This window comes from Centroberyx gerrardi, chromosome 3 (assembly GCF_048128805.1).
Source record: "Centroberyx gerrardi isolate f3 chromosome 3, fCenGer3.hap1.cur.20231027, whole genome shotgun sequence".
NCBI classification, from domain to species: Eukaryota; Metazoa; Chordata; class Actinopteri; order Beryciformes; family Berycidae; genus Centroberyx; species Centroberyx gerrardi.
In genome coordinates, this window is record NC_135999.1 from 17,318,690 (window position 1) to 17,346,151 (window position 27,462).

Sequence of the window (27,462 nt, forward strand, 5' to 3'; positions counted from 1 at the left end):
CCAAAGCAAATCACAACACAAATCAACATAGATAACACAATCCATAGAACTTAAATGATCTCTCTCAACTCCACCTGTCTCATTTCCCTCCCCTCCCACCTACCTGCAGTCATCGCCACCATGCGTGATCTGAAACGTAAAGATAAGCTGGTGGAGGCAGCAGACGACGCGTACGGGAAGACTCTCTCTCTGGCTGTGCTGGACGTCTGCAGCGACGAGTCCGTCAAGCAGTGTATCGATGGCATCAAAGATCGACACGTGGACGTCCTCAGTAAGTAATCACAAATATTTCATTAAGATATCGCACCATGCTTTCTTATAGGTTATACATTGCTACACTTTCTACAACTGATGTTGAATACACTTCCTCTCTCTCTCTCTTTCTCTCACCATTTCTTCTTTGTCTTCTTCTCCTAACTAGTCAACAATGCAGGGATTGGCCTGGTGGGCCCGCTGGAGAGCATCCCCATAGACGAGATGAAGAAAGTGTTTGAGACCAATTTCTTCGGGGTGATCCGCATGATCAAGGAGGTCATGCCTGATATGAAGAGGAGGAAAGGAGGACACATCATAGTGGTCAGCAGTGTGATGGGACTGCAAGGTAAGAAGGGACACAGGGGTGAAGGGGGGAATGAAGGGAGGGAGGAGGCTGGGGTGAGTGGATGATGGATGGATGGATGGAAGAGTGGGTGGATTAAGTGAAGAAAGTAAGGGAAGACTAATAATTTAGTAGTACTATATCACTATAAAACAAGGATAAACAAAATGATGAAAGAGAAGGATTGATCTATTATACTGTATGTATTGTTTGAGTGAAATTTAAATGCAGCCATGTTCCTTTAGGTGTGGTGTTTAATGATGTGTATGCGGCTTCTAAGTTTGCCATGGAGGGCTTCTGTGAGAGTCTGGCTGTGCAGCTCTTGAAGTTTAACGTCACGTGAGTGCCATTGCAGCTGTTTCCATTACTTTTTCTTAGACCAGTCCAAATAACAGAGATGCAACTGTCTGACATTTTACAACAAGCCTTGATCCCCTGTCACCTGCTTTTATCCTCAATAACTAACTGATCCTCCCCATTTTTTCATTTTACCTTTGCTACACTTCCTCTTTCTATATTCTCTATATATATCTATATTCTTCATTCTCTTGCTAATTTCCAGTCTTCTTATCTTTCCCTTATGACTACAGCTGAAGCAATTAATCAATTAATTGATTAGTCAAGCAATAGAAAATGAATTTATTAAAATTATGATAATCGATTAAATGTTTTAGTCCTTTATCAGTAAAAATACCAAACATTTGCTTGGTTTCATCTCATAAAATGAATACTTTGGGTTTTTTGGCTGCTGGTCAGACTAAGTAAGACATTTGAAGAATTGCTTTGGGCTCTGGTAACTTGTGATGGGCATTTGTCATTATTTTTGACATTTTATACACTAAATGATTAATCGATTCATCGAAAAAATAATCAATAGATTAATCGATAATGAAAATAATAGTTAGTTGCAGCCCTACTGATGACTATCCTCGTTTGGCTCACAGTTTCACCCCCTGGTTGTACAGTATAGTTCTTTCTCCCGATCTCCTCAGTCTCCTGTGCGTCTCTCTCCTCAGTTTTTCTATGATCGAGCCGGGCCCGGTGCATACAGAGTTTGAGGCTAAGATGATTCAGGACGTGAGAGAGAAGGAGTATCCTGGAGCCGACCCCGACACGGTGCGTTACTTCAAGGACGTCTACCTTCCTTCCTCCGTCGACATCTTTGAGACTCTGGGACAAACGCCCGATGACATCGCCAGAGTAAGTACACAGGCAGTCTGTGACTCAAAATTCATGAATTGAATTGAGAATGCATGGTAAATTCCAATTCAATTCCTGGAGTTGGAATTGGAGTTGGAATGTCACCCAGCTCTAAGGAAACAGAATTGGAATTGGAATTGGAATGTCACCCAGCTAGGAAACAGAATTGAATTCCATTAAATTCCACTTCTAAGAGAGATTGTCTTGACTTGCTAAACGTTATAAATCAAACATTATGAATCAAATAAAAGACAGTTAAATCAAATACATTCAGTCATAATGTATGGATTACGATTATGTTATGCAGCAAATACCACCTGAAAGGTTCCTTTAACATTGATGATATACAACACTGTGTGTAATCTCAGATATGTGGTAAGATAAAACAAAAAAACATGGGATTTCACAGAATTTCACTAAATTAAATTAAATTCCAATTCAATTCCAATTCTGTTTCCTGTAGGTTTTATCAAATTCCAATTCCAATTCCTCAGTTGAATTGGAATTGTTGAGTTTAATCATGATTTGACCCAGAGCCCGCTTGATTGTGTCTTGTCTGTCTGCATGGCTGATGCAGACAGAATGATCAACACTTTTGTCCCTGATGTCTTTTCTGTCCTTCCTCCCACTCTATCCAGTGCACCAAGAATGTGATTGAGGCGAGCAGCCCGCGGTTCCGTAACCTGACCAACCCCTGGTACACGCCCATCGTAGCGCTGAAATACGCAGATGAAACTGGAGGCCTGTCTGTCCACGCCTTCTACCACATGCTCTTCAACCTGGGCCCTCTCATGCACATCAGCATGACCGCCATGAAATACCTCACCTGTGGCTGTCTGAGGAGCAGGGCCGTGTCGCCCAGCTAGATACACACACACACATACACACACACACGTACATATAGACGCATGTAGACCAGCATGAAGGCCTCGCGCTACCTCAACTTAGGCTGTCAGGAACAAGAGAAACTCACTGAACTACTAACATACACGCACAATACAAACTGGGCAAAAGCCACTTAGTCACAAATAGAGAAAGATTCTCCAACAGACACATGCACGCACCCCCGCTCATACACACACACACACACACACACACACATACACCCACTGACCGCTTTATTAGCTACACCTGCTCGTTAAAGCAAATAGCCTGCTCCTCCAAACAGCGAATCACGTGGCTGCAACTCAATATATAAAGCATGCAGACATGGTGAAGTGGTTTAGTTTTTTTGTTCGAGCAAACATTAGAATGGCAAGATGTGTGATCTAAGCGACTGGTACTAGATAGGTGGACCTGATAAAGTGGCCGGTGACCTGCCATATTTGCTACTGTTTATATGCAGTCTCTATAATGTCCCCTCTGTCCTCTCTTGGCTTTCTATAGCTGATGAATGTGTGGATACCAGACCTGAGCCCAACTGAGTTTAAATAATTTGAAATTCTTTGTTCCAGCAGTTTGAAGATTTGCCAGAGTGCCAAATGAGTGGGGTTTGCATGTTTGAGACAATATACGACTAGCTCAGCTGCATCATTTGAGCCCAACCAATCCCAGACAACTTGCTATTTCAGATTGTTTTAAACTCTAACTGGCTCATGTTGGAAATATAGGCCTACACTCTCTTTACTTGTAGCCTATGTTCTGTATGTATGTCATGTATGTTTTCAAAATACCATGAATGTATCAGAGCAACTATTTTGTGATTAAAAGATTGTCATTTATACCTTCTAGGAGTGTGATTATTGCTTCTGAGGATTTTCAACTACACATGTAATTGCATGCACATTACTCATGATGATGCTCAGTGCTTTGTTAGCTATTTACACATAAATTCTCTCACTTTCCCTCTCTGCAGAGAAGACTCTTTCTTTACAGTCTCTCACTCTTTTCTCTCTTCTTCAAGCAATCAGGTCGACATATTGAACACTTATGTTTCAGGCAAAAACATCCATCATACTAATAATAATAATACACTTTATTTATATAGCACCTTTCTAAAACAGAGTTACAAAGTGCTACTAGCTGATGTGAAATGACTGAACTGTTCCCCCTTCTGTACACAAAAAATAACCATGGATAAATCTCTGGCCCTACTACAACATCCGATGATAAAATCAAACACTCAATTTGTTATTCAACTTTCAATCAAAGGCCTAATTAGAAATACCAAAACCATGTTATTTTTTATATCATGAGGGAATTAAGAAACAGAAAAACTAACAAATAAGGAAAGAGGGAATTCGTTTACAGTAATGTCATGTTAAATTGCAACATAGACAAGTAAACATGTCCACCTGCACACAGGAACACCTCACTTTCTGATGCTGATTGACCTCTCCTGTTTGTTTGGTTTCAGACACCATGGCACAACACTACAGCCTGCAGGTTCAGCCTGTCACTTATACCGGCATGTTAAAGAGTTTTTAAGCTTTGTCTCTTTTCCTTTGAAGAACTGTTTGCAAACATGTCCCACGTCCTTACTCAAGAAACGAGAAAGAAAAGTTTTCTTTTGCTCTATCATTGCAGTTAGGCCTACACTATTTTTTTTCTGAATAATGTGTAAAAAAGTTCACTTAAAAATGTCCATGTGATAAATCTATGTGGAAATGATATTGTGATTTATTTTTACATAAATAGTTGAAGAAAGACTTTGTTTACTTAACTCAATTGTTAATTAGCCTATGGGAAAATTCCATATCCACAGGAAATAAATGGACTGATTCCAAACCATGTGATTTTCCATGTGATGTAGTGATAAATAAAAAGGTGGGTTAATTTATGACCCCCAATCAGTGATCATCATAAGGAAAACAATCAACAATATAAATAAAAATCAATTATATTTTCTGAAAAGCATTAGGCTACTTTATGCTCAATGAGGATGTATATACTTGGCCTTTTTGCTTGCAACAAAAAAACGAAACAATAAAAACAACACCTACTTATTATGTATGAATTTGTGTCTTAAGATTTATGTCAGCCTAACAACGAGGGTAAACTGAGCTTTGAGCATTCTGAATTTATTTTAACTTATTTTATCCCATTTCCTTTCTTTTTCAGTCATCGTATCGGAATTCTACTACTCACGCCTGGTTGCAGAGCCGCGGGAAATTGGAACTAAATCGATACCCGTCCAATCGAACATCAAAATAAACTTCCTTATGGAGAAACCAGCGGACGCTACCGCACTGTAAGTTAAGTTTCCGAGTAACAATACATTAAAAACATCGAGTTGTCGACTCGGTTCAACAGTTATGTTCGTCTGCAGATCACGTTAACCGTTGCCTTTGACATCTAATGTTTGTCCTGGGTGCTGGCTAGTAACAGCGTAACTTAGTTCGTTCTCTACGTTAGCGCAGTTAAGCTAACGTTAACGTTTTCTTACAGGGCGAATACCAACATGTTACCAGGAGTTCGATAAGTGGCAACAATTTACAATTTAGAGCTAGTATTTTTGGTCTAGTGTTACACATATAGACGTCAAGTAAGAGGTGCGTGTCTGTGTGTGTCTGTGTCTGTCGCAGGGCCAAGTAAAGAGAATGGAGAACAAGTTGGGAGATATACTGCCCTGTGATGACAAACTGAGAACTACGCTGCACTGTGATGACAAAGAGAAGGTGGGTACATTTGATTTACATACATTATATTGAGTGCCACACACTTTTAGCTCTGTCTAGCTGGAGAGACTGGTACTGACATGTTAACTCCTTTCCCCACTCAGCTTCGTAGGAAGTTGGCGCTGCTACAAAGGGAGTACCTCAGGACAGTGCAGAGACTAAAGGTAAGAGCTTAGAGCTACTCTCTCTCTCTCTCTCTCTCTGTCTCTGTGTGTACGTGTGTGTCCATCGGACCAATGTAAAATTCTCTTTCTCACACACTCTTACCCACACACAGCGCGCTGAGCGTTTGGACGCAGTGCAGGAACATGTGCGGAGCAGGATGACAGAGCAGAACCTCCAGGACCAGAGAGGCCCAGCGGTCACATCCAGCCCCTGTCCCAGCCCATGCTCACCTTCTCCAGCACTGGACCCTCTTACCAGGACGACCCCGGGTTTGTCCCAGGTACAGGAACACACAGGAGGTGAGTCTGCGTTAACCAGCTGCAACATAGTCCATCTGTTCCACCTGCACAAAATGTAACCATAACATGCATATTTGTATTAGGGCTGTGCGATAATTCAATATTATCATTTACCGTCTTTCAGTGGAATCATATTGTGATGATATGGTGATTTTGGGATATCATGACACACAATTCTGCTGTCTAAATTGATGGTAACAAGCAAATTTTATTTAAAAACTCAAATGTCAAACTTTGGTTTACACCTAACATTACCATACGGTTCCATGGGATGAATATTAATTTGATTATTTAATGTGATTTTGCATACGTGAGCCATGTCATGATATATATCAATATCGAAGACAAATCCTTATGGTTACTGGTTATTTCCAGTAATAATTAGATAAGAAATAGATATCTGCAAGTATTACAGGAAATAGAACTTGTAATATGATATCACTATATCACAATATCACTTTGGCGAACCCTAAAGTTTATTGACAGTGGAGTATGTGTGTAGTAACTTGTTGATGAACACAAGGTTGACATTATACTGTTATGACTGTGAGGGACGATTTCTGATGTTTTTCCAGGTCCAGTGGACTCTGATAACTCCAGAAGGAGCCAAGTGATCAGGTTCCTTCTCCCCTCTGATGCTGCATACCCTTCGACCCCTGAACCTGGCCTCGACCCAGCTGGAGGTCACAGACCCAGTCCTGCCCTGCGTCTCAGGTCACGAAGCAGCCGCCTGCGTTGGGAAAAGAAATGGAGGAGTGCTGAGGCTGGAAGGAGCACAGACAACAGCGAGGAAGGGCAAGAGCTGAGTGAAAGGGTGGAGGGAGGTAGAAGAGGGGGAGAGGTAGAGAGAGAGAAGACAGAAGAGACAGAGGTTGTGGAGGAAAGTGAAGAACTGCTTTCTGGTTCAGAATCTGAGTCTCCCTCTCTGTTGCTTACACACTGGAATACACGTGGACACACTGGAGCAGGAGAGATGGAGGGAAAAGAGAGACAAGGTCAAGAGCAAAGGGAAAGAGAGACTGAGTCAAGAGAGGAAGGGAACAAAGAATCTGAGTCACCCTCTTTGCTGCTCACATGCTGGAGCCCGGCCATACACACTGAAGGAGGAGGACAAGACGGCACACAAAATGGAGGAGGAGAGGAGGATGAGAATACTAGAGACGGACAGAGATGTGGGAGACTGTGTGAAGAGAACAGTGATAAAGATATTGAACAAAATGCAGGAGAGAAAATGGAGAAGGAAAAAAGTACTGATAGAACTATGGAAATAAGAGAAGAAAAGAATCAAGGACCTGAGAAGGTCGGAGGAGAGCAGGATGGAGAGGGGGCGGGCCTCCTGGCGTCCTGTACCTTAGTAGAAGGGCTACTTTTTCCAGCGGAGTACTATGTCCGAACCACAAGGCGTATGACATTTTCACATAGCCAGCCTGACATGCAGGCCGTCATACTCTCCCAGTTCACCGGGGGACGCCAACGCAGGGGCCGGGGCCGGGGCAGGGGCCAAGGGTGGAACAGACATTCAGATCAACACGCTCGGACAGACCTTTCCTCTCTGACAACTGCACCCACATCTTTAGGTTCTCACAGGCCATCACACATACAGCCTGACGCATCTCCTGAGCTCACCAGCAACAGTCTGAGCTCCAGCGAGATGTCAGATCAAATCTCAGCCAATCAGACCAACGTGGGTGCCTGCACTGCTCGTCCAATGAGAGGCAGGAGGAAGAAGAGAGGTAGGGGTAGAGGGAAAGCGCTGAGCTCACGATGCTCTCTCAGTTTAGACACTAGTCATCCAGGCCCTGGACAGGCCTCAGGCAACCACCAACCTACCAGCACCATTGTCTCTTCCTCCCAGTCTCTCCCTGGGGCTGACGGACCAGAGCACTGCCTTATTTCAGAAGAACTACCTCCAGTTCCAGATAACCCCCAGCTCCCATCCACCCACACCCCAGCTACCCAGCCTCCCTCTGGGGCTGACAGGCCTGAACCCAGCCCCGCCTCTGCATGTCTGGAGAATGTCTATCCCATCTTCTGGAAGAGCAGCTCTCAGACTAAGAAACCCCCACAGATGAATACAAGTAAGTTTGTGTGTGTGTGTGTGTGTGGGTGTGTGAGAGAGAGAGAGAGACAGAGAATATTTGCAGTTTTGTCTTCATGTATTTGTAAGTTAGCAAGTAAGTTAATGTTGTAAGTACTATTTGTGTTTATATTAAAGTGTTGTATCTGATCAATACAGGATTGGATACAATAGGATGGTATTATATGAAATCAGTTTAGCTGAGTCACCCCTGATAGAAGTTATATGTACAGTGAGGAACATGTTGGTGAAGGAGTGCCTTACCTGTCTGCGTCATCTCACACTCTCTCTTTTTTCTCTCACTTTTCTTCTTTGTCCTCCATGTGTAGCGAGTTGGCAGTCTCTCCTCCTGCCTTCCTCTCCGTCTCCCCAAACCCCTCGGCTTCCTCTCTCCTCTCTGCACCCCGGCCCATTGGTCAACAACCTGGCGAACTTTGACTTCCAACAGGATTTCCATCTCCCCGATGACCAGTTTGCCTCCCTCAAGCTACACAAGCTCCGCCAAGTCGCTGCGGCAACAGCAGTAGAGCATTTCACATCCCCTTCTTACAACACGCGCAGCAGCAGCCGGCATATTAACGCTCGCCACAGTGGCAGCAGCGGTGACCAAGTGATGCCTCTTCCCCTCCCACTCAGCCTCACTCCCACTATTGCAAATTCACCCCACCCGACTGAAGAAAGAGAATCCCCAATACAGTCCATAGACCACCAAAGCCTGTCTACAGTATCTCATATGCATCAGTTTGTAGACCCCCAGTTTACAGACAAACTGACCGACCAGACTTCACCGGTCGAGCCGTCTGCCAGAGACACTGCAGACGGCCCTGGAGACCAGCAGCCTGAAAACATCCATGCAGAGTGCGATTCTCACACCAACTCAACAGAATCTAAGTCACAGTCTGCAACTGACTGTGTAGATCAGTCTAAGGAGCAAGTCACTGTGAACCTACCTACCACAGCCAACTACATGCACAAACCTACGGACAACGCTTTAAAACAACAGCCTCATATGGCCTGTCCAGCATTACCTGCAGAGCACTTAACAGGCAAAATGGAGGATTATTTAGATGGACACTCAGATGAACATTCCATAGTGGGACAGTCATCCATCAGCTCAACAGAGAAACAAACCGATTGTCCTGCTGTAGTCTGCCATTTGGAAGAGCAGAGGCCTACAAACCAAACGGAAGACAAACCTGTCAACAGCGCTCTTTCGTACTCTGAATGCCCTCCTCAGGAAACTTCTGAGGACACTTCCGAGTGTTACACTAATAACTGCTCTGCTATACAGACATGTAAAGACACTGATGCTCCAGGAAAGTGTCCTACCAAGCAGCCAAATGTGGAATGTCCTGCAAAAGATACTTATAAGTGTTTGACAGAGTCCCTTTCTGAACCCAGCACTACGCTTCCCACAGACAGATTGGTGGAAAACCCTGCTAAGTGTCCACCGCGCCCCGATGTCCGCACCCAGCTCCTGCTGAGCCCCGCTCTGTCCTCCCCACCCTGCCCCTTCCTCACCCCTCACCTGCTCTCCTCCGCTCTCCCCTCCAGTGTTCCCCTACCATCCCTAGGACTGACCCCTCACCCCGCCACCGCCTCCCTCCCCCTGACCTCATCTCCCTCCGCCCCGCCTCTCACCCTGCCTCCCCCCCACAGCCCGTCCACTCAGGCCCTCTCCCCTCCGGCCCTCTCCCCCTGTCCGTCCCTCCCTTCCAGCCCGCCTCCTGTCTCCCCCTCCAGTCAGATCCAGGCTTCATCTGATCCGCCAGCAACAGCCAATCAGTGCCAGAGGGATGTACCCGGTGCCTGCCCACCTGTCCACAGCATCCAGTCGCAGAGCACAGGTGGGCAGGCTGGCAGGAGTATCACGAATGAGGGTGGAAATGAACAAGCTGAGAGAACAGAGGAGATGGCAGAGGAACGCATTATGAGATGCACACACACATTGAAGGTGAAAAGAAAAAAATAACTCATCATACAAGTAGCAATTGCCACATACCATAAACGTACAGTTTAAAAATAAATTAGGTCAACAATTGTTTGTAGAAGATATACTGTATGTGTGTATCTCCAGCATCTATAAGTCTTTATAACAGCTTGTGTGTGTGTGTGTGTGTGTGTGTGTGTCCAGGCCCCGGCAGGAGGCTGTCTGGTGGATGCATGCTGTCTGCCGGGACCATCAGGAGGTTTGTGTGTGGCAGCGGCAGGAAAGTGGGCGGTGTGTGTGTGGGATCAAACCTCAACATCTGACTGGAGCTTAATACACACCTGGACCTTCAATGAGGTAAGTGTGCATGTGTGTGTGCGTGTGTGTGTGTGCACCTGCATATCAAGAGGCTCAAGAGGAATACTATTCAAATTTAGGCATTTAGCTGAGTCTTTTATTCAGAGCAACGCAAAATAAATGAGTAGGTAGCTGTTAAGAGTTCTCTTGCTCAAGGACACTTCAGCAGGAAACAACATTGGCTGCTGCAGGGTTCATTTGGCTATTTCATGCTCTAATATATGTGAATTTTTCATTAAATTATTCGTGTTTGCCTGTGTTCACAGCCAGTGATCAGTGTGTTCCCTGTCCCGGACGCTGTTGGGCTGATGTGTGTGACTCTGGGTCAGTTGGAAATCAGAGAAGTTAGGTGAGAATACAATCGGACTCTCAGACACTTTGAGTCTATAGAGCTTCAATATTTTCAGAAATGAGACTAAACTGTCTGTGTGTGTGTGTGTGTGTGTGTGTGTGTGTGTACGTTTACATAGGATGCTGTCATGCTCCAGCCTCTTGCAGGTGCTGCTGTGTGAGGGGGTGGTCCAGGCTGTTGTGGGTGTGGCCAAGTCCAGAGTGGTTAGCTCCGCCCACTCAGCGACCGGCTCCACGCTGCAGCTGTTTACGCTCTCAGAAGACAGCAGGTAACACAGCCTTGGTGTTGCAGGGGTCTTCTCTCAGGCCGTCTCTCAGCGTACTGACGTCTAAAGTGTCTCATTTCTCTCTCAGCGCACCAGTCTCTCAGCCTCTTGCGTCTCCTGGTGTGTGTGTCGAGGCCCTGGCTGCAGTGGACGGGCTTTCGGATGCTCTGATTGGCTCAGCTGAAGTTGGAGGTCTCTTTGTATGGTAAGTGAGGTTAAAAGAGAGTGAGCGGTTAAAGTAATTGCCTTGTTTACTGGTATTTAGTAAGCAGTGAAAGCAAGTCACTCAAATAACAAATTTGATCGATCCATGTAACGTCAGATTTTAGCCTTTTTTTTCTTTATTCTGTTCTTTCTGACCAAGTTTTTCAAGCCTCTAAGAGTCGAAGGAGTGCTGATTAAGGATTAGTGATGACTAGGTCCCTTAGATAACCTTGAAGCTCTGAAACAAATACTGTCCTTGGCTTTGAATCTTGAATATTTGTCCATAAGCACGCCCTAGTTCTGTAGTTTCCATTCCAGTTGTATTCAAATCAGAGAAAGAAGCTATCACTGTAGAAATGGTCGTTTGAATGGATTTTGTGTGTGTGTGTGTGTGTGTTACAGGAATCTGAGGACTGGACAGCTGTTACAGAGAATCACCCTCGGAGATGGTTTATCACACACCACCTGTCTCAGAGGCTACTCCTACTGTGTAAGTCTGTGTGTTCTGCATGCAAGGTTATGTGCGTCTTTGTGATTATTTATGTGCCACTCAGAAGATTTAATTCCAGTGTGTGTGTGTTTGTTTGTGGACATGCTCCTGTGCAGGGGGTGTTATTTGTCCTGTTGCAGCATCAGTTGCTCAGCTCCCTGGAAGAGGAAGAAAAGGAGGCCAAAAAGAAAGCAGATCAAATGTTTGCCACAGAGGAGAAAGAAGAGGAACGGAAGAAAACTGCACTCTTCTCTTTGGTTGCTACTAATCCTCTGAGTGGCAAATCTGTCCTTGCTACTCGGCTCTATCCACCGAAAGCCTGGTCTGGCAGGTGAGATGTGGAAGGATGGAGGATGAGGCGTGTGTGTGTGTGTGTGTGTGTGTGTGTGTGTGTGTGTGTGGGTGTATGTGTGTGGGTGTGTATATATATAAACATGCATGTATAACACTCTCTTCTGTCTGTTCCCCAGGCTGTGCGAGGCAGACGTTCATGGCTCCAGTGTGGTGGGCCTGAGCCAGAGTGGCAGTGTGTTGGTGTGGGAGCTGGGGGGGCGGGGGGGCTCCAGAGTGGTCTGGGCTCCAGAGACCGAAGGCTGGCAGCTGGCTCGCTGGGCGGGGCGGGACACCCTGGTAACCGGCCATCACAACGGAGACCTCACTCTATACTGCTACACCTGTATGAGAGACTAAAAAATGTCACCCCTCGGTTTATTTTTATCATATATGAACGTCCTGTCACTGTAGGACTCTTTACATGAAGGTTTTAACCTCTGCTGTGAGACGCCACTAAAATTTATATTTTTTATTTAAAGTTTTTGCCATGTAGCTGGCATTGTTATCCAGAGCAAATTACATTGAGCAAGCAGGTTGGGGTTCAGTGGCTTGCTCAAGGACATTTCAGCTTTGATGTGTTGGTTTTTCATATCAAACCTTTCAGTGTCGCCACTAGGCCAACCTGCTGCCAAGAAATGGGAACTGACCTGTGCATTGAGACCAATGGCCCATTGGTAATGCTGTAAGCTCCATGTACAAGTTAACATTACCTCAGCAAGATGGAGCTGTAAAGGAGGTTAACTGACAGTGTTGTGCTGGTTTTACTCCAGCCTTTAGTCAACCAGCATCACACACGACTCCTGAAAAATGAGTGTCTTGGTTTGAGGATGTCTACTTGGTAGTGGGTTTTTACATTTTACACAACTGTATCAGGTCTGACTGAATACCAACTGTTTGTTTTTTATTGCTGCTGTTTTTGACTGTTCTTTACTGTACTTACTTGAATACTTGTTGGGATATTTAAAGAAAAGAAGCTGTTAAGTGTACCAAATGTTTTTTTTTTTTTAATTGACATTAAACGTTTGTGCATTCTGTGAATTTGTGTTGCATTTTTTGTCTATTACATTGTTAAGGTTAACCAAAACCATTATGAATATATCTGGAAAAAAATTTAAAACCTATTTAACAATGGTTTGGTTGGATGTTATGTGCTTTTCCTTTCTTTTTCTCAAAAGCTAAAACACAATCTCTCTCAAACAATACTTTAAGAATTAACATGCTCATGCAGCCTTGCTGTGCTGGAGTATCTTGCACTGTTTAGTACAGAACAAGGATACATGCTCAAGTTTGGTCCCAGTAAACAACCATCTGTCCTGTCAAAGTTTCCTTGAGCAAAACACCAAATACCTGCACACTCATTGTAAGTCACTCTATAAGAGCATCAGCTAAATACCTAAAATGTAAATATGCTGTAGAAATATGACACACATGCTATCATACAGGAGCTGTAATGACTGCCTGTGTCTTGTAGGGGGAGCCAGAGGCTTCTGGTTGATTTCTCCATGTGCTTCAAATTTATACAGGTGGTAGCCTATTCTGATAAATTTTCCTACCTAACAGGATGGGTTACACATCACCACTCACTACCTTCCACGTCACAGTATACTGTGAAGTCTTTATGACAGCAAAAATACACCAGCAGTCAGATGGTCTGCAAACTACAGTCTAAATTTATAAACAGCAAATGTGAAGTCAACATTAAGATTGAAAGATTCAAGATTCAAAAAACTTTAATGTCCCCGAGGGGCAATTTGCTTTGCAGACAGTAGTCCAACACAATATGTACAATACATCATACACAACACAGCACAAGATCCATATCTCCTACACTGTCACCATGAATCATGGAAAAAAGAAGACGCGATGAAATCCGGGGTTATAGTTTGTTTAAAAAACCACTAGCAGATGGAACAAAGGACAATCTGTATCTATTGGTGCTACCTTTGGGAAGACTAAACCTCCGCCCTGATGGAAGCATCTGGAACTCAACATGTGAAGGATGTTGAGGGTCCAAAACAGTAGTCTGTGCCTTTAAGATGGCCCTCACTTCATACAGGTGCTGAAGGTCAATAAGGGTAGCACCAGTAATCTTACGGCACAGCTTGACAATTTTTTCCAGTTTGTTCCTATTTTTAAGACTAAGACTGCCAAACCAGCAAATCATAGAAAAAGAAAGGACAGAGTCAATAAAAGAAGAATAAAACATTTTCATCAGTGTCATGTCCACATTAAAACTTCCTTTGGAAAACTTTCCATTTGCCTTTTTACATATAGCATCTGTATTTGCATCAAATTTAAGCTTCTCGTCTAGGACAGTGCCCAAATACTTATATTGCTGCCACTGGCTCACCCTTAATCACACACGGTGCAGGGGCAGGGGGAAGGGGCCTCCTCCGAAAATCAATAAACATTTCTTTGGTCTTAGCCACATTTATTTGGAGGAAAGACTGGTCACACCAGTTAACAAATTCATCAAGGACTGGGCCATGATCTTGCTCCACACCCTGCAGAAGACTCACGATCACAGAGTCATCGGCATACTTAAGGACAAATCTTGATACATGATTGCTCTGGCACTCATTTGTATATAAAACGAATAAAAGTGGTGAAAGCACACAGCCCTGAGGGGATCCAGTGGAAGATGAGGGTTTACTGGACAGGGTTCCATTAACCCAGACCCTCTGGGATCTGTTCGTTAAGAAGTCAGTGAGCCAACATACTGTACTAAAATCCATATTAAAATTAGATAAGAGCCTGTGTGCAAGAACATGTGGCTGAATACAATTAAAAGCAGAGGAAAAGTCAACAAAAAGCAAACGTGCATGGTTCTTATTTCCCTCCAGGTGCCTCAGTACAAGATTTAACAAGAGAGTAATTAAGAGAGGTAGTTCTCTTATTCAAAGAATCTTTATTTAGACTTGGTGTAATTAAACCATCTTTACAACATGTAATGTGTATTCAGCAGTTTGTACAAAAGAGCATCTTGTTGAAAGAGACAAGACATCTAAAATATAGAATCATAAAAACTGAAAGAGTAAAAAGTAACTACAGAAAGAATGTACATGATGAAGACTTATCAACATGGTCTGTTTCTCTCAGCCCTTCATCTCCACACAATACAGATAAAACAAACTAGAGAACAAGACAAGAAAAACTTTCATTCTGCACAGCCAGTCCATGAGTCTCAAGCCCCAGAATATATCCGCCTGCTAGGCTTCAGGTTTAAAAGCATATGACTGGTACAAGAAAAGACACAAACAAATGCATGTAGAATGATGGAGGAATGTTCCAACTTCAAAACGATGACTGCTTTGATGAAGCTGCCAGCAATCCAGCCATGTGAGATTACTTCAGCAAGAACGTGCCGTCAGTAAATTTTGTTGAGAAAGTGAGATTACAAGAAGAGAATCAATTAACAAGATGCAACAAAATAAAATTTGCGGCTGGAATGCGGAGGCGCGTGAGGGAAATACATTGTGGGAAGGCTACATTTTCAGGATACATTTCAAAGTAGAGCCTTATAGACAAGATAAAAACCACATTTCACCACTTCCCTCCAATAAAACTCGCGCTAATTTTGTGGTACGTCCCACCTGTGATTGGGTAAAGACTTGGTGTCTATTGTGCAGCGGAGGGCTTGCTGGCCAGTAGTTTCTCCACCATTAGCTTGGCGTAACGCATGCGGCTGGCCAGCTCCTTGCAGCAGCCAAACTCCTCTAGCAGAGACAACTTGTATGTGCGGAAGTCTCGCTTCTCATCAATGTAGGTCACTGCAGCCATCAAGGGACACAGGATCAGCTTGGTGTGGTCCTGTGGAAGAGGGGTTCATAAAAAAAAACAAGAGGCTCAGCATTTGTGTATAGGGTGCTACACGTGAAAGAAGAAAAGAGAAATCTTGGCACGGTGAGAGATGGAAAGAGTGATGGGAGAAGATGCAGCGTGCGTCCTCTAACCTGGAAGAAGTTGATCTGAACGGTGCCGTTGGTGAGGTGCAGGACGATGGCGCTCTTGGTTCTGAACCAGTGGGAGAGGTAGGGCAGCCGAGCCAGCTCGTCTCCGTCCCGCCGCGCCATGTTGGCACCGGCCTTCAGCAGGTGCTCGCTCATGTAGTTACGGAAGTACTTCAGCAACGTTATCTGCAAAGGGGAGAGAAAATAAATACATGAGAATCAGGATTGTGATAAGGATAATCTAAAAAAGTAGGAACTGGCAAGACGACATGAAACTGGACTGAATGAATGGCAGCATTATCCCCGAAAAGCCGCACCTCTTAAATAAACCTGAAAAATGGCATTCCTGAAAGGCTCAAGGCAATTTTTAAATCTTTTTTGGATAAACAGTATTAAGTGTTGAGTCAACTACTGACCTTCTTGGTGAGAGCAGCGGGATATGAACGCACGCTGAGGTAGGATTCAGCCGCTGTCTTGTCGATGTACTGCAGACTGTCTCCGTCGGCGTACATCATCAGGCGTGTGTAATCGTTAAACAGCACACCCACGCTGTTGTCGCAGAGCTGGTAGCCTGAAACACACATGTAAAACTCTTTAAACACAACCTGTAAACCAGCACTGTGTGTACTAAAAGGGCAAAATCCACTAAGATGCCGAAAGAAAGGCACACAGTTAAAACACAAATATAGTTGGCAGAAGGAGGAAGCAGGATCTTCCAGTTCTTACCTAATCCATATTTATCAGAGTAGTCCACCCATTTGCTGATCCAGAAGATGGGGATACATGCAGGATCCTCTGCCTCCTCTGGAAATACACAAGTAGAACAGAAGGATGTCGGTGTATACCATGTTAACACAGGCAAAAGATCAGGGCAAGATCATCCAAGCCACTGGAATTTGCACCTTTGAAAAAAACAAAAACAAAAAACATGAAAGAGGGTATTTCTGATTGTTTGCACTCACCTTGGCGTACGAATTCCCTCTCGGAGGGCTTGGCAGCAATAATACTGTTGAGCTGCTGCAGCATGTCACTTAGATTGCAATCTGCTGGCTCAAGCTCCCTGTGCACAAGCATGACACAAACCCAAGTTACAACTCCAACTCTTATTACCTACAGAACACACTTTGGTAAAAATTAATTAAAAGGAAAGGCTATTTTAATCCAAAATACCTGCGCCGTAAAATATATATTTACGATGTGATAAAAAGCCATTTCTAGATTGTCACAACTGGAAAGTTTGTCCTACTTTTTTTTTTTTTGCACAATTCCAGTTATATTCAATGTTACTGTATCAGCAGTCTTCTAAGTGCCAATGATTTTGCTCTTGGTTTACTTCTATCTCTGCCAGGGTGCAAACATTTCTCACCTTTGCACAGGCTCGTCCTTCACCTCCACCTTCTCTGTCCCTGCTGGAAAGAGAAGCAAAGCTAAATCATGACACTTGCTTATGTGGACTCTAGGAAGAAGACCTTCATGCAAACAAATGGGGATCCAAATAAACGTAACCGCTGGTCAGGACATCAGCCTCTCTATATTGCGTAAACCTAATATTGAACCCAATTTCCATAAAATAAGGTTGTGACTTTGATGAGGGCAATGCTTTTGAAAAGCCTCCACTAAGTGTGTAGTTGCATCCTGGCTGGGACTAAGGTCCCCTATATTCATTCATTCATTGAGTGACACTTATCCCTAATGAAGGGACAAACAAAATGAATCATCTTGGCTACATTTCTCATCTAAACAAAGCAATATAGAGCAATTAGTTGATTAGTATTTGAGCCTCAAGTGATTTTAACTGACGACTGAAGGCCGTTTTGGTCAGTTTGAGTTAATTGTGCAGAGCTAAGATCAATACCCTTGTTGTTGAGTGCAGTCAGTGGGCGTCTCTGGCTGAGCTCCGGGGCTGTGGAGGGGGCAATAGAGAAACGTGGGGGCACAGTGAGGCAAGTGGTAGGCAGACGCACGGGGATGTAGCCGCCCGTGAAGAACTCGTCTGTTTGCAGCTCGGCGATGGTGGGCCTCTGGGTCGGATCCGCATGCAGCATCCGCTTGATGAGAGTGGAGGCCGCTGGGTTGATGTGCTGCAGGGACAGTGGTGTGTTCAGACAGGGAGGAAGAAAGAGGTATGGTAAACTCATAGGGAATGCAAGCGTGGTTTGAATTCAACTCTGAAGGAGTAGTTGTGTACTACTCTATGCCAGCATACCCAGGGGATGGTGTAGTTGTTTTTCTTGATCCGGTTGTAGGTCTCCTTCAGGCAGGAGGTCTCAAATGGAGGCTTACCCACCAACAAAGTGTACCTGAGAGCAAGACAGACAGGGAACTATTATTTTGTACCCGGGAATTTTTTTGACATTCAAACTTTGTGACATTCTTTGTTTTCGTGAGTATGTGTCTAAGTGTATGTGTTCAAGTGTCTGACATGTGGTTTGGAATAAAATGACCTTCACCAAACAATGAAAGTGTGTTCTGGGGTGTGCTTGCGTGTTCCAACTTACAGGATGCATCCAAGCGACCAGACGTCCACTTCAAAGCTGTGGCCCTTCTTGCAGAGCACCTCGGGGGCGATGTAGTTGGGGGTTCCACACAGGGTTTTCTTCCTCTCGCCATCAAACTCAATCCTCGTGGCCAGGCCAAAGTCCCCTAGAGGAGAAAGACATGCATGTTTCTGTAAAGCCGTAGACGCGCACACACCAAACAAATGTATTACTTTTGATGTACCTGGAAACAAGACATACCAACATAAGACAATGACATGACGCCTGAGCATTTTGCATGAACCTATTAGTGCAAATTTCCAGGACCCTTATTTCTTAGCATTAATGTTTCAAACATTACATTTTTTCCCCCTTGAACAGCCAATTTGAATGGACCAGGGACAGACAGGCCATGCACAATTAGAATATGTTATTTCGTTTTATTCCACAAGAAACCATGGTATACCAATGGTCAAGGCTGATGCTAAAACACAACTCGCTGGATAATGGAATTTCCAAATTCCATGACTGTAAAAACCATTGAGAGGGAAACTATTTAAAGATCCTCATATGACAGGATGCCCAGAGTCAGGAAGTCTGACTGTACAGCACAGATTCCTGTTGCAAGAGGTGGGGTGTGTCATACCCTTTTTACTGGACCAACAGGTTTGTTTGTGTGCCAGTCTGGATAAATGTCACTCATATTTTTATTGTCATTTTCTCAAGATTGACAAATGTGCGGGGGTTAGCAGTCACCATCCATATGTGGCTTTAGATGTGTCAAATTGTGTGCACGTTACCTATTTTGACGTCCATGTCATCATTGAGGAAGATGTTTCCCAGTTTCAGGTCTCTGTGGATGACTCTGTTCTTGTGCAGGTACTGGCATCCCTTGAGCAGCTGCATCATGTAGTATCGTGCCTCCGGCTCGGTCACGGCCTTACGGCGCTTGTGAAGCTCCAACAAGGACTGGAGTGAAACACAGAAAATTATTTTGTTAGTAGAGTTAATGTTAGCAATTGTCTGAAGAACTGAGAGAATACATTTCAACCAGACCAGGGCTGTAACTCTGTCCTTTCCTTGCTGGAAGTGGCAAAAAGGTCACTGTAATAATGATGCCACCTTGAATGAGGTATAAGTGGGGTCGTTTGTGTAAAAAAAAACCCCAACTGTATCAATCAATGGATTTAAAGTGCACTGAATTAACCAGAGCCAATATCCTGGAAAACATAAAAAAGGACATGGAAGAAAAAGCAAGACAATAGGAAACGTCGACCGAAACGAATGAGTGTTGCTTGTTAGTGCCTAAAAACATTTGAAAACGAATTTATGTGAAGATGCGACCGTGTTCAAATGTCCTAACGTGTAACTTAAGCCATTCGCACAAGACAACAGTCAATGGGTTAACGGAAGAGACAGTTGTACTGACCGTTGGGCCGTATCATTGTGCTCACGTTAGAAAAGAATACATTTTCCATTTTCACTCACCCTCCGTCTGCAGATTTCCAAGACAACAAAAACAAAGTCTTCGTCTTCGAAGAAACCGTGGAACCCCACAATGTTCGGGTGGTTGAGACTCTTGTGAATGGCAATTTCTGAAGTCATCTTCTCCCTCTGGTGCTGCTTCAGGATCATGGATTTGGGCACGATTTTGCCAGCAAAAACTTGTTTCGTCTCCACATCTGTGATTTCGTAGCATTTTGCGAAACCTCCTTTTCCGAGGAATCTGCCCCTCGTGTATCTTCTCATAGTGCGTGGATCGACAAGAATATCTGGGATTTCTTTGAGAGGTGCAGATTTTGGGTCGACATGTGCCGACGGATTCGCCGGCTTCGGAATTGCTGCACTCATTTTAGTCTAAAGTGCTAGTCGGCCTCGATAAAAGAAAAGCTTAAAACTCTTTAGTAGTCGAAGTTCGATTAGAAAAATAGTTGCTAAACCCAAACGATAGCGTCGTTAGATGCCCAACCCTACCTCGACTGACGTTAGCCCTGGAAGCTAACCTGCTCCTCTGCATAAACTTCTGAATTCAAATCAAAACTAACCACCTCCAGATGTGAATGGTATTCAAACCTTGGGTTGAATTATAAAAATACAGACGTAGCGCATGCGATTCCGAAGATTAAATAACTCTGAGGTGCAAATGAAATAATAATAGCAAGACTCGTCCCCCGCTGTAACGTTGCTGCGCTCTCCCGTTTGACAACAGTGTCTAGTAGAAGTTTAAAATGCTGCCTCGGTCGTTACGGCGCTCTCTGATTGGTCCGCTCGATTTGAATTCTAAGAGAGCGTAGCAAAGCATCTTGGGAAGCTCAGCACAAAAAGGACCAATCCTTGACCGAGAATATCGCATTCTGCGGTATGATTGGCCGAATATCCGTTGCTACCCTCCCATTACTTCTTAAAGCACAGTACTGACGGGAAATGTAGTCGCAGAGGGATTTAATCAGACAAAATTGTATTTGAATATTGTAGGCTACTGAAATTCTGTATATACTAATTAAGGAATTCATTCCAGTGGCCGTGAATGTGCTTAATTCACTAAGTAATAAGAACGCATGGGTCATTTTTTCCACTGCTAAAAACGTTTATTTATTTTTCGTTTTGCACATTTGGGTAGGAGCTGATGTGTTATGTTTTCAAATGTCCTAAATGTTTTTAAACCTTGCTGCATACCAAATTTCCCTCATAGCACAAATGTGATTTGAATATGGGGCAACTGTATTTGTAAAATATTGGCATGTGATTTCTAGTTTCACATTTTGTATATATTATAGAATTATATAATATATACAATAATATATATACTTATATATATATATATATATATATATATATATATACTTCTTATTATAGAATTTGTGTATTTTAAGAATGATTTTCAAGTCTGCCTCTGCATTATGGGTTGCACCTTAAACTAATATGAAAATAGAGTTAAAATAGTTATACTGAAATCTACCAAATAATTCTTCTCTGTGTTAAAGTCTTGGCTATCTTAAAAGGGAGTTTGTATAGAGCAAAATGTTTCCATTTATATTTGTTCTCACATGTTCACTGGTTCACACATGCACACACATCAGTGGTTAGAATTGTCATTGTCACCTTGCAGCAAGAAGGTCCTGGGTTCGCTTCCCAGTCCTGGCCCTTGTGCAGTTTGCATGTTCTCCCCATGTTAGTGCGTGTTTCCTCCCACATTCCAAAGGCATGCAAGTCAGGTGGTTTGGAGACTCTAAGTTGCCCATAGGGTTGAGTGTGAGTGTGACTGTCTGTCTATCTGTCCCTGCCTACCGCCCAATGTATGCTGGGATTGGCTCCATGCCCCTGTGACCCTGAATAGGAATAAGTAGATAAGACAATGAATGAATGAATGAGTGAATGTGTTGAATCCTATCAAAATGTTGCGTTGAAATTAAAGGTGCTATGTGCTGCTCTCATTTTAACATCAATAAATCATCACCACATTAATTTTGAGACATTTGTACTGTAAACAAACAAGACCATGATGATGATTCAAAAACAAAACAACACAAGGACAGAGGACGGATAAGTTTACTTGCCAACTGAGGATATGTCAGATGAAAACTTTGCTGACAACAAAGAATGGGAATCCCCAAGATTCACGACTCATGACATCCAAACAACACTACAGTCAACATTACTGAGCTGCATGGCTGAATCACCTGGGAGAACAAACACCTTTGTGTCTTAACTGATTGTGCAACACCAAGCACACAACCCATCTCGAACTGTAACTGTGCGTTCAGACTGCAACAAACACAATCAACAAGTCAACAAAAGTCCATTCATTTCCTATAGCTGAGCAGCCAGGGACACTCATCCAATGTGTTAGACGGTCAACAAGCTTGTTGGCTGAGAAAACAGCCAATCTGATTTACATGCTTCCTCTTTTCCCAACTGATGTGATTTCATTCTATGAGTTGTTCTGCCTGGCAAGTGCAAAATGGGTGAGAAGTTGATTCAAGCTATAGCTTTTATTTGAAAGACTGCAGCAATTAAGATCTCAAAAATTATGGTAAACTTGAAAGTCATTTTATTGAGTTTTTTTGTTCTGTTTGTTTTTGATTAATGCTACCCAATTAGCGCTTGCCAGCTAGGTATGTTAACTTGTTAGAACGACATAACATTTGTGCTGAGGCAATGTCAGAGCAGCAAAAATACATGATTTTCCTGTTCAAAACTTGTAGCTGCACAAGACCACTACATAGAGGCAATCAAAGCCTCTTGCTCCGCACACATTCAGTCAGAGTAGAGCGACTCATCAACCAAGTTGCTCACAGTTTGAACGTCCTGCAAAGACCCGTCTCTGTGTTCGCATTCTTGTTCTCTCGAAGACAACTTGGGGAAAAACGTTTTCCACGACGACACGTGTATCGACTTGGCATTGTTGGATTTGATAATCACCTATTGTGTGCCACCGGATCGGATGTCAAAGGAAATCTGCTGGATTGCTTTACAGCACAAAGATAGATTGCATTACAGCACAAAACAAGACAGCCTTTGTTCCTAAAGCACAAACACAGCTAAAGCTTTCAGAGTTTCTGGCAGAGAGAGGAACAGGTGAAAGTCGATGGAAAAAATCACCCCCAACGTGTCTATCCTGAGAGAGAAAACATATACAGGCAAAGTGACACCATGGAGGGTGAGGGGGGACAAATGTTGCTAATTGCAGTGGGATTTATGGGAAATGATTTTGAGAAACACTAACACTAACAACACCACTGGAGTGAGATAGAGGCTACCAATCATCTCCACCATGGTCTCATTTGTTTACAGCAATTATACCAAGGTATCACAATTAATTAGATGATATAGTGATGTTTGAAAATGTTATACGTAGCACTCTTAATTCAGGTTAAGGGCTTCCCATAGACAACCGGTGTAATATTGATAAATTATACAATCATAAGGTAATCAAACAATCAAACAAAACAGTGACGGCTCATATCCAGTTTTTTAAATAAAAGGACAAACCAAAATATTTGTCTACCACTATTGTTTACATCTTCCTCAGCACAGATTTCAATGGCCTCATCTTTGTTTGTCTCGTTTTTTGTTTTCCTCTTTTACTCAATGTATGGTCACAAAAACCTGAGACCTCCTCTCTCTTTCATGCTAATGTGTTCGTGTCCATTTGAGCGTCATGTCTGTTTTCAGTAGCAGATTAATATTAGGGCAGACAGCGGAATATGGGGATAAGTGGAAGAAGATAAGAGGAGAACAAGAGGATGAGGAGTGGACAGATGAATGACAACAGCATGAAAAGCGTGGGTGTGTTTATCCTCTTTGTTCCACTTGACATTGTGTGTGCGTGTGTGTGTGTGTGTCTCTATGTGTGCGTGTGTGTGTGTGTGTGTGTCTGTATGTGTGTGTGTGTGTGTGTGTGTGTCAACATCCAAAACAGCAGGAAGCGGTTTTACAGTGAGAGAGGACATGAGCTATTATTATCATCAATTGAGGCTCAAGATGTAGGCTGTGACATCATCATTACACCTTTAGGTTGTATGTGGATTCATTGATTGACCAAGTGATGAATGGGTTCATGGAAATGGGAGTAGCCTACTAATATTTTGTGTCTGTTTTTGGGGGCCGGGGCAGCGATAGTGAGGGGAAAAGGAGAAATACATTTGAGCATTTGCACTTCTACATCTCTAACATTTCCCCAATCAAGATGTTTATAATTGACCATTCAGTGTCTCCCAGTAGGAGTGGGGGGTTGGTGGGGTTCATCTAGAGTAGTTCAGAGTGGGAATGAGGAGGTTTGATTAATAAGGTTTTTTTTTTTTAGTTTATAACTGACTGTTTAGTTTTTCCCAGTTGGTGGGGATGAGGGGAGGGGGAGGGGGGGGGGCATGCAGCTCATACTGGCATAGTTCAGGGTGGACAGTTTTTTCCTGTTTATATTGCTATGGTTGTTTAGCGTACTTCTTTATCATTTATTGGTCATTGTGAAACCGTGAGTCTAATGCTTTAAGATCTCAACAATATGGCAATGATTACACACAAAAAAGAAGAATTTGGGGAATAAGCTACAGATAAAATAGTAGCATCTCTGCACACCCCTACCATAGAGTTGGTAAATGTACAAATTATTACTGTAATATATTTATGAAACAGCAGACAATAATCATCATAAAATCGATTTTATTTACAGAACCAGCATATAAACAAATCTATAAATGTGTATGTACACAAACGCTTGAATCCTTCGCTGCTTAAAAACTAAATCTGTCAGTCATATTTGCGTTATCCCATATGGGCCCCATTAAGCTATAGGCTATGGCTGTCATTAATGTTGATACTCCTCCAGACAGTTCAGTTTGGAGCTCATGTCACCAGGTGAAAGCTCATAGGATACTGGAGGATACTGACTAGCACTCTTTCCTCCCTCTGTCCTTTCATCTCTGGACAAAATAGGTTTTGCGATGAGCAGCTACACCTGAACTTGACATGCAGACCAGCTGCCATATTCGTTATACAGGTGTTCGTTATAAAGTTTCTATGACAGGATACAGCTGTTGTTCTTCTTCAGTGGTGGTCTTCTCTTTCCCGTCTGTCTGGGCACCGTGTCTCTGCGCCTCCCCATCGCGGGGCTCAGCCGGTGCGGCAAGTTGACCTGCTGCAGGAGCGCGCGGAACACTCCGACCGTGTTGCCCCCGGTGCGCGCGGACGCTTCCACGAAGTTCGTGTCCCATTCCCCCTCCACTGTGCCCATGACATCGGCCGCCAGCAGGACGCGGCCCTCGGTCTCAGTCAAATCTGCCTTGTTGCCAACCACGGTGATGGGCGCGCTCTTGCCGCCCCTCAGCTCCAGAATCTCCTCCCGCAGCCGCCGCACCTCTTCCAGTGACCCCGGGTCGTCCACCGCGTACACGAGCGCGAATGCGTCGCTGTGTCGGATGCAGAGCTCCCGCATGGCCGGGAAGGAGTAACTGCCGCTCGTGTCCAAGATCTCGAGGCGCACCTTCCCGGCGGCGCCGGCGGTGTCGTACTCCAGCGCATGAAGCTCCTCCACCGTGCGCGTGTATTTCTGCTCGAAGCGGTCGTGCAGGAAACGGCGGATGAGCGCGCTCTTCCCGACCCCCGCTGCCCCGAGGAACACCAGCCGGACCGAGCGGGTTGGGCGCACCGACAGAGACATGACCGGAGGAGGAAACAGGCAGGTTATCTGTCTTGTAGCGTGCGACCGTTTACCTTCCCACTGGCGCGGGGCTGCTCGGTGAGAACCGGGCCCTCCGGTGCAGCAGGTGGGTCTGGTTCCCTGTGCCAGGAGTAAGTTTATTTATAGGCTGGTCAGCTCTGCTCTCCACCAATAACAGAGAAGCATCTCTCTCGCTCTCTCTCTCTCTCTCTCTCTCTCTCTCTCTCTCTCTCTCTCTCTCTCTCTCAGGTCTTGCAAGGATAAAAGTAGGCTAAACATTCAAATACGTTGAATAAGACAAATTGAGATTTTGGTTCAAGGACATCTGGCAGCATGTATTCAACAATCACATCAACACACACACACACACACGCACACACACACACACACACACACACACACGTGCATTTGTATTTACAGCAGTACAGCAGGTATGAGTCATGGAACTCTAACCATAACAACCCATCAGACTCTCTCTCTCTCTCTCTCTCTCTCTCTCTCTCTCTCTCTCTCTCTCTCTCTCTCTCTCTCTCTCTCTCAGAGGTCTTGTGGGTTCATGAAGAGTCAACCTGAACTTAAAGCCTCACAAACCGTTGTTATCAATACAAAATAACCCCTTGAAAATTACATCCATGAACACACAAAATATAAGTATCAGGTTCCACACCATGTTGTTTGTAAATAATTTTTAGCTCCAGGCTTTCAAAATAAAACATGAGAAAGATATAATTGCAGATACATTGGGCATCAAATATTGGTGGCAGATTTTTTATATAAGCACTCAGACAAATGAGATCTGATGCCTATTTAAGAGTGAAGCATATACTTATATTTTCACTAATACAAACACTTTTCATTATATAATCGTCAAATGATTAGTGACCTTAGCATGAACAATTTTCAGCCACTGTGCGCTGGTTTGGTGTTGGCAGACATCATCATGTGTCACCAGTCAGATCTCATGGTCTCAAGTGATATATTATTAATAAAATGCCATAGGCTACACGATGTCCTTAAAGCAAAATACCAGTGTTTTTCACTTTTCAGCTCATTTCCCTTATTGCTCTTGTATGTACATTGCCCATGGTCCATTTCCCTTCGCATGGCTTTGTTGTGTTCATAAGAACCTACAGCCTGAAGTCTTTAGCAGTCATAAAGAGATGGCCACAGACACACACACGCACGCACACACACACACACACACACACACACACACACACACACACACACACACACAACCAAGATACAGACACGTGCATTCATATTTACACCATGTATGAGTCATGGAACGTTTCATGATGTTCTTCCAACGAAAATCAGCCATGCAATACACACACACCCACCCACCTCCACACACACACGTACACACACGTACACACACGTACACACACGTACACACAGGACTATACACACTACAGCCCCTGGTTTGTAAATTGGTCTTCCTGTTTTAAAAAATGGACGAATTGAATATAATGTAGTATGGATTTTGGTCTGAACTATTCCTTCAGGAGTGGATTTATACTTCTAGATCTTATTTTGTCAGTAATGAGTTAGTTAGTTAGTGGCTGAGTTGTTGAGAAGCAGTTAGGGGTGTGACAAAGTGGACAGATTGATAACACAACAGATTGATAACACAGTTGGTTATCAAGAATGCGATTAGGAAGTACCTATTTACATAAGACAATTTTACAGACATTGAAAACGGGGTCTTAGAAACTCTACTAATATGTTTCTTACTGTAATGCTTTTTATCTCCGGAAACATTTCATTACTCGTACGTGATACTGAACTCTCTCTCTCGCTCTCTATCTCTCTCTCTCTCTCTCTCTCTCTCTCTCTCACTGACTCACACTGTCTGACTGGGACTGGTTATCACTGGGCAAATAGATATAGTGATAATGTGTCAGTGTGTGTGCATGTGTGTGTATGAAGTGTGAGCATGTGCATGCGTCTATGTGTGTGTGTGTGCAGGACTAATAGTTTTGCATG

The 27,462-nt window shown here is 43.7% G+C and overlaps 4 protein-coding genes across 5 annotated transcripts in view; 2 read left to right on the top strand and 2 right to left on the bottom strand.

The window, feature by feature from the left end:
• Positions 1–3,482, top strand: part of LOC139919580 (retinol dehydrogenase 8-like) — a 6,011-nt gene extending 2,529 nt beyond the window's left edge. The window contains exons 2-6 of the mRNA XM_071909368.2: positions 110–271; positions 422–601; positions 844–937; positions 1,615–1,798; positions 2,437–3,482. Coding sequence (XP_071765469.1) covers positions 110–271; positions 422–601; positions 844–937; positions 1,615–1,798; positions 2,437–2,664 — 848 coding nt within the window. The 3' untranslated portion in view covers positions 2,665–3,482. The remainder of the gene's footprint in view (positions 1–109; positions 272–421; positions 602–843; positions 938–1,614; positions 1,799–2,436) is intronic.
• A 1,846-nt stretch (positions 3,483–5,328) lies between these two features.
• On the top strand, positions 5,329–12,868 carry palb2 (partner and localizer of BRCA2). Its single transcript, XM_071909382.2, has 13 exons — positions 5,329–5,415; positions 5,520–5,579; positions 5,693–5,879; positions 6,455–7,957; positions 8,286–8,566; positions 9,194–9,910; positions 10,091–10,243; positions 10,510–10,592; positions 10,714–10,863; positions 10,949–11,065; positions 11,467–11,554; positions 11,671–11,885; positions 12,025–12,868. The coding sequence occupies exons 1-13, from the start codon at positions 5,338–5,340 to the stop codon at positions 12,242–12,244; spliced, it is 3,852 nt and encodes a 1,283-aa protein (XP_071765483.2). The 5' UTR covers positions 5,329–5,337; the 3' UTR covers positions 12,245–12,868.
• Positions 12,869–14,804: 1,936 nt separating this feature from the next.
• Positions 14,805–20,504, bottom strand: plk1 (polo-like kinase 1 (Drosophila)). Of its 2 annotated transcripts, none has more exons than XM_071909361.2 (11): positions 19,803–20,504; positions 19,115–19,283; positions 18,336–18,480; positions 18,044–18,137; positions 17,693–17,918; positions 17,204–17,243; positions 16,800–16,897; positions 16,564–16,641; positions 16,254–16,408; positions 15,841–16,023; positions 14,805–15,697 (listed from the first exon to the last, which is right to left on the bottom strand). In XM_071909361.2, the coding sequence occupies exons 1-11, from the start codon at positions 20,163–20,165 to the stop codon at positions 15,506–15,508; spliced, it is 1,743 nt and encodes a 580-aa protein (XP_071765462.1). In that variant the 5' UTR covers positions 20,166–20,504; the 3' UTR covers positions 14,805–15,505. The 2 variants fall into 2 exon arrangements, with proteins under 2 accessions (XP_071765462.1, XP_071765461.1); XM_071909360.2 differs by having other exon boundaries at positions 17,204–17,246.
• Positions 20,505–24,459: 3,955 nt separating this feature from the next.
• Positions 24,460–25,573, bottom strand: rasd3 (RASD family member 3). Its single transcript, XM_071909385.2, has one exon. It carries the CDS (start codon positions 25,471–25,473, stop codon positions 24,832–24,834), a length of 642 nt encoding a protein of 213 aa, XP_071765486.1. The 5' UTR covers positions 25,474–25,573; the 3' UTR covers positions 24,460–24,831.
• Between the last annotated feature and the right edge of the window lie 1,889 nt (positions 25,574–27,462).

Bases quoted from the DNA above. Each gene is read 5' to 3' on its own strand.
- rasd3 (XM_071909385.2), bottom strand. From the start codon at position 25,473: ATGTCTCTGTCGGTGCGCCCAACCCGCTCGGTCCGGCTGGTGTTCCTC.
- palb2 (XM_071909382.2), top strand. From the start codon at position 5,338: ATGGAGAACAAGTTGGGAGATATACTGCCCTGTGATGACAAACTGAGA. The intron at 8,567-9,193 runs GTGATGCCTCTT...TGCCCTCCTCAG, and splicing joins GTGGCAGCAGCGGTGACCAA to GAAACTTCTGAGGACACTTC. The intron at 10,593-10,713 runs GTGAGAATACAA...ACGTTTACATAG, and splicing joins TTGGAAATCAGAGAAGTTAG to GATGCTGTCATGCTCCAGCC.
- plk1 (XM_071909360.2), bottom strand. From the start codon at position 20,165: ATGAGTGCAGCAATTCCGAAGCCGGCGAATCCGTCGGCACATGTCGAC. The intron at 17,919-18,043 runs GTATGCTGGCAT...CTGTCCCTGCAG, and splicing joins ACAACTACACCATCCCCTGG to CACATCAACCCAGCGGCCTC. The intron at 16,642-16,799 runs GTGAGTGCAAAC...GTGTATTTCCAG, and splicing joins GAGGGAATTCGTACGCCAAG to AGGAGGCAGAGGATCCTGCA.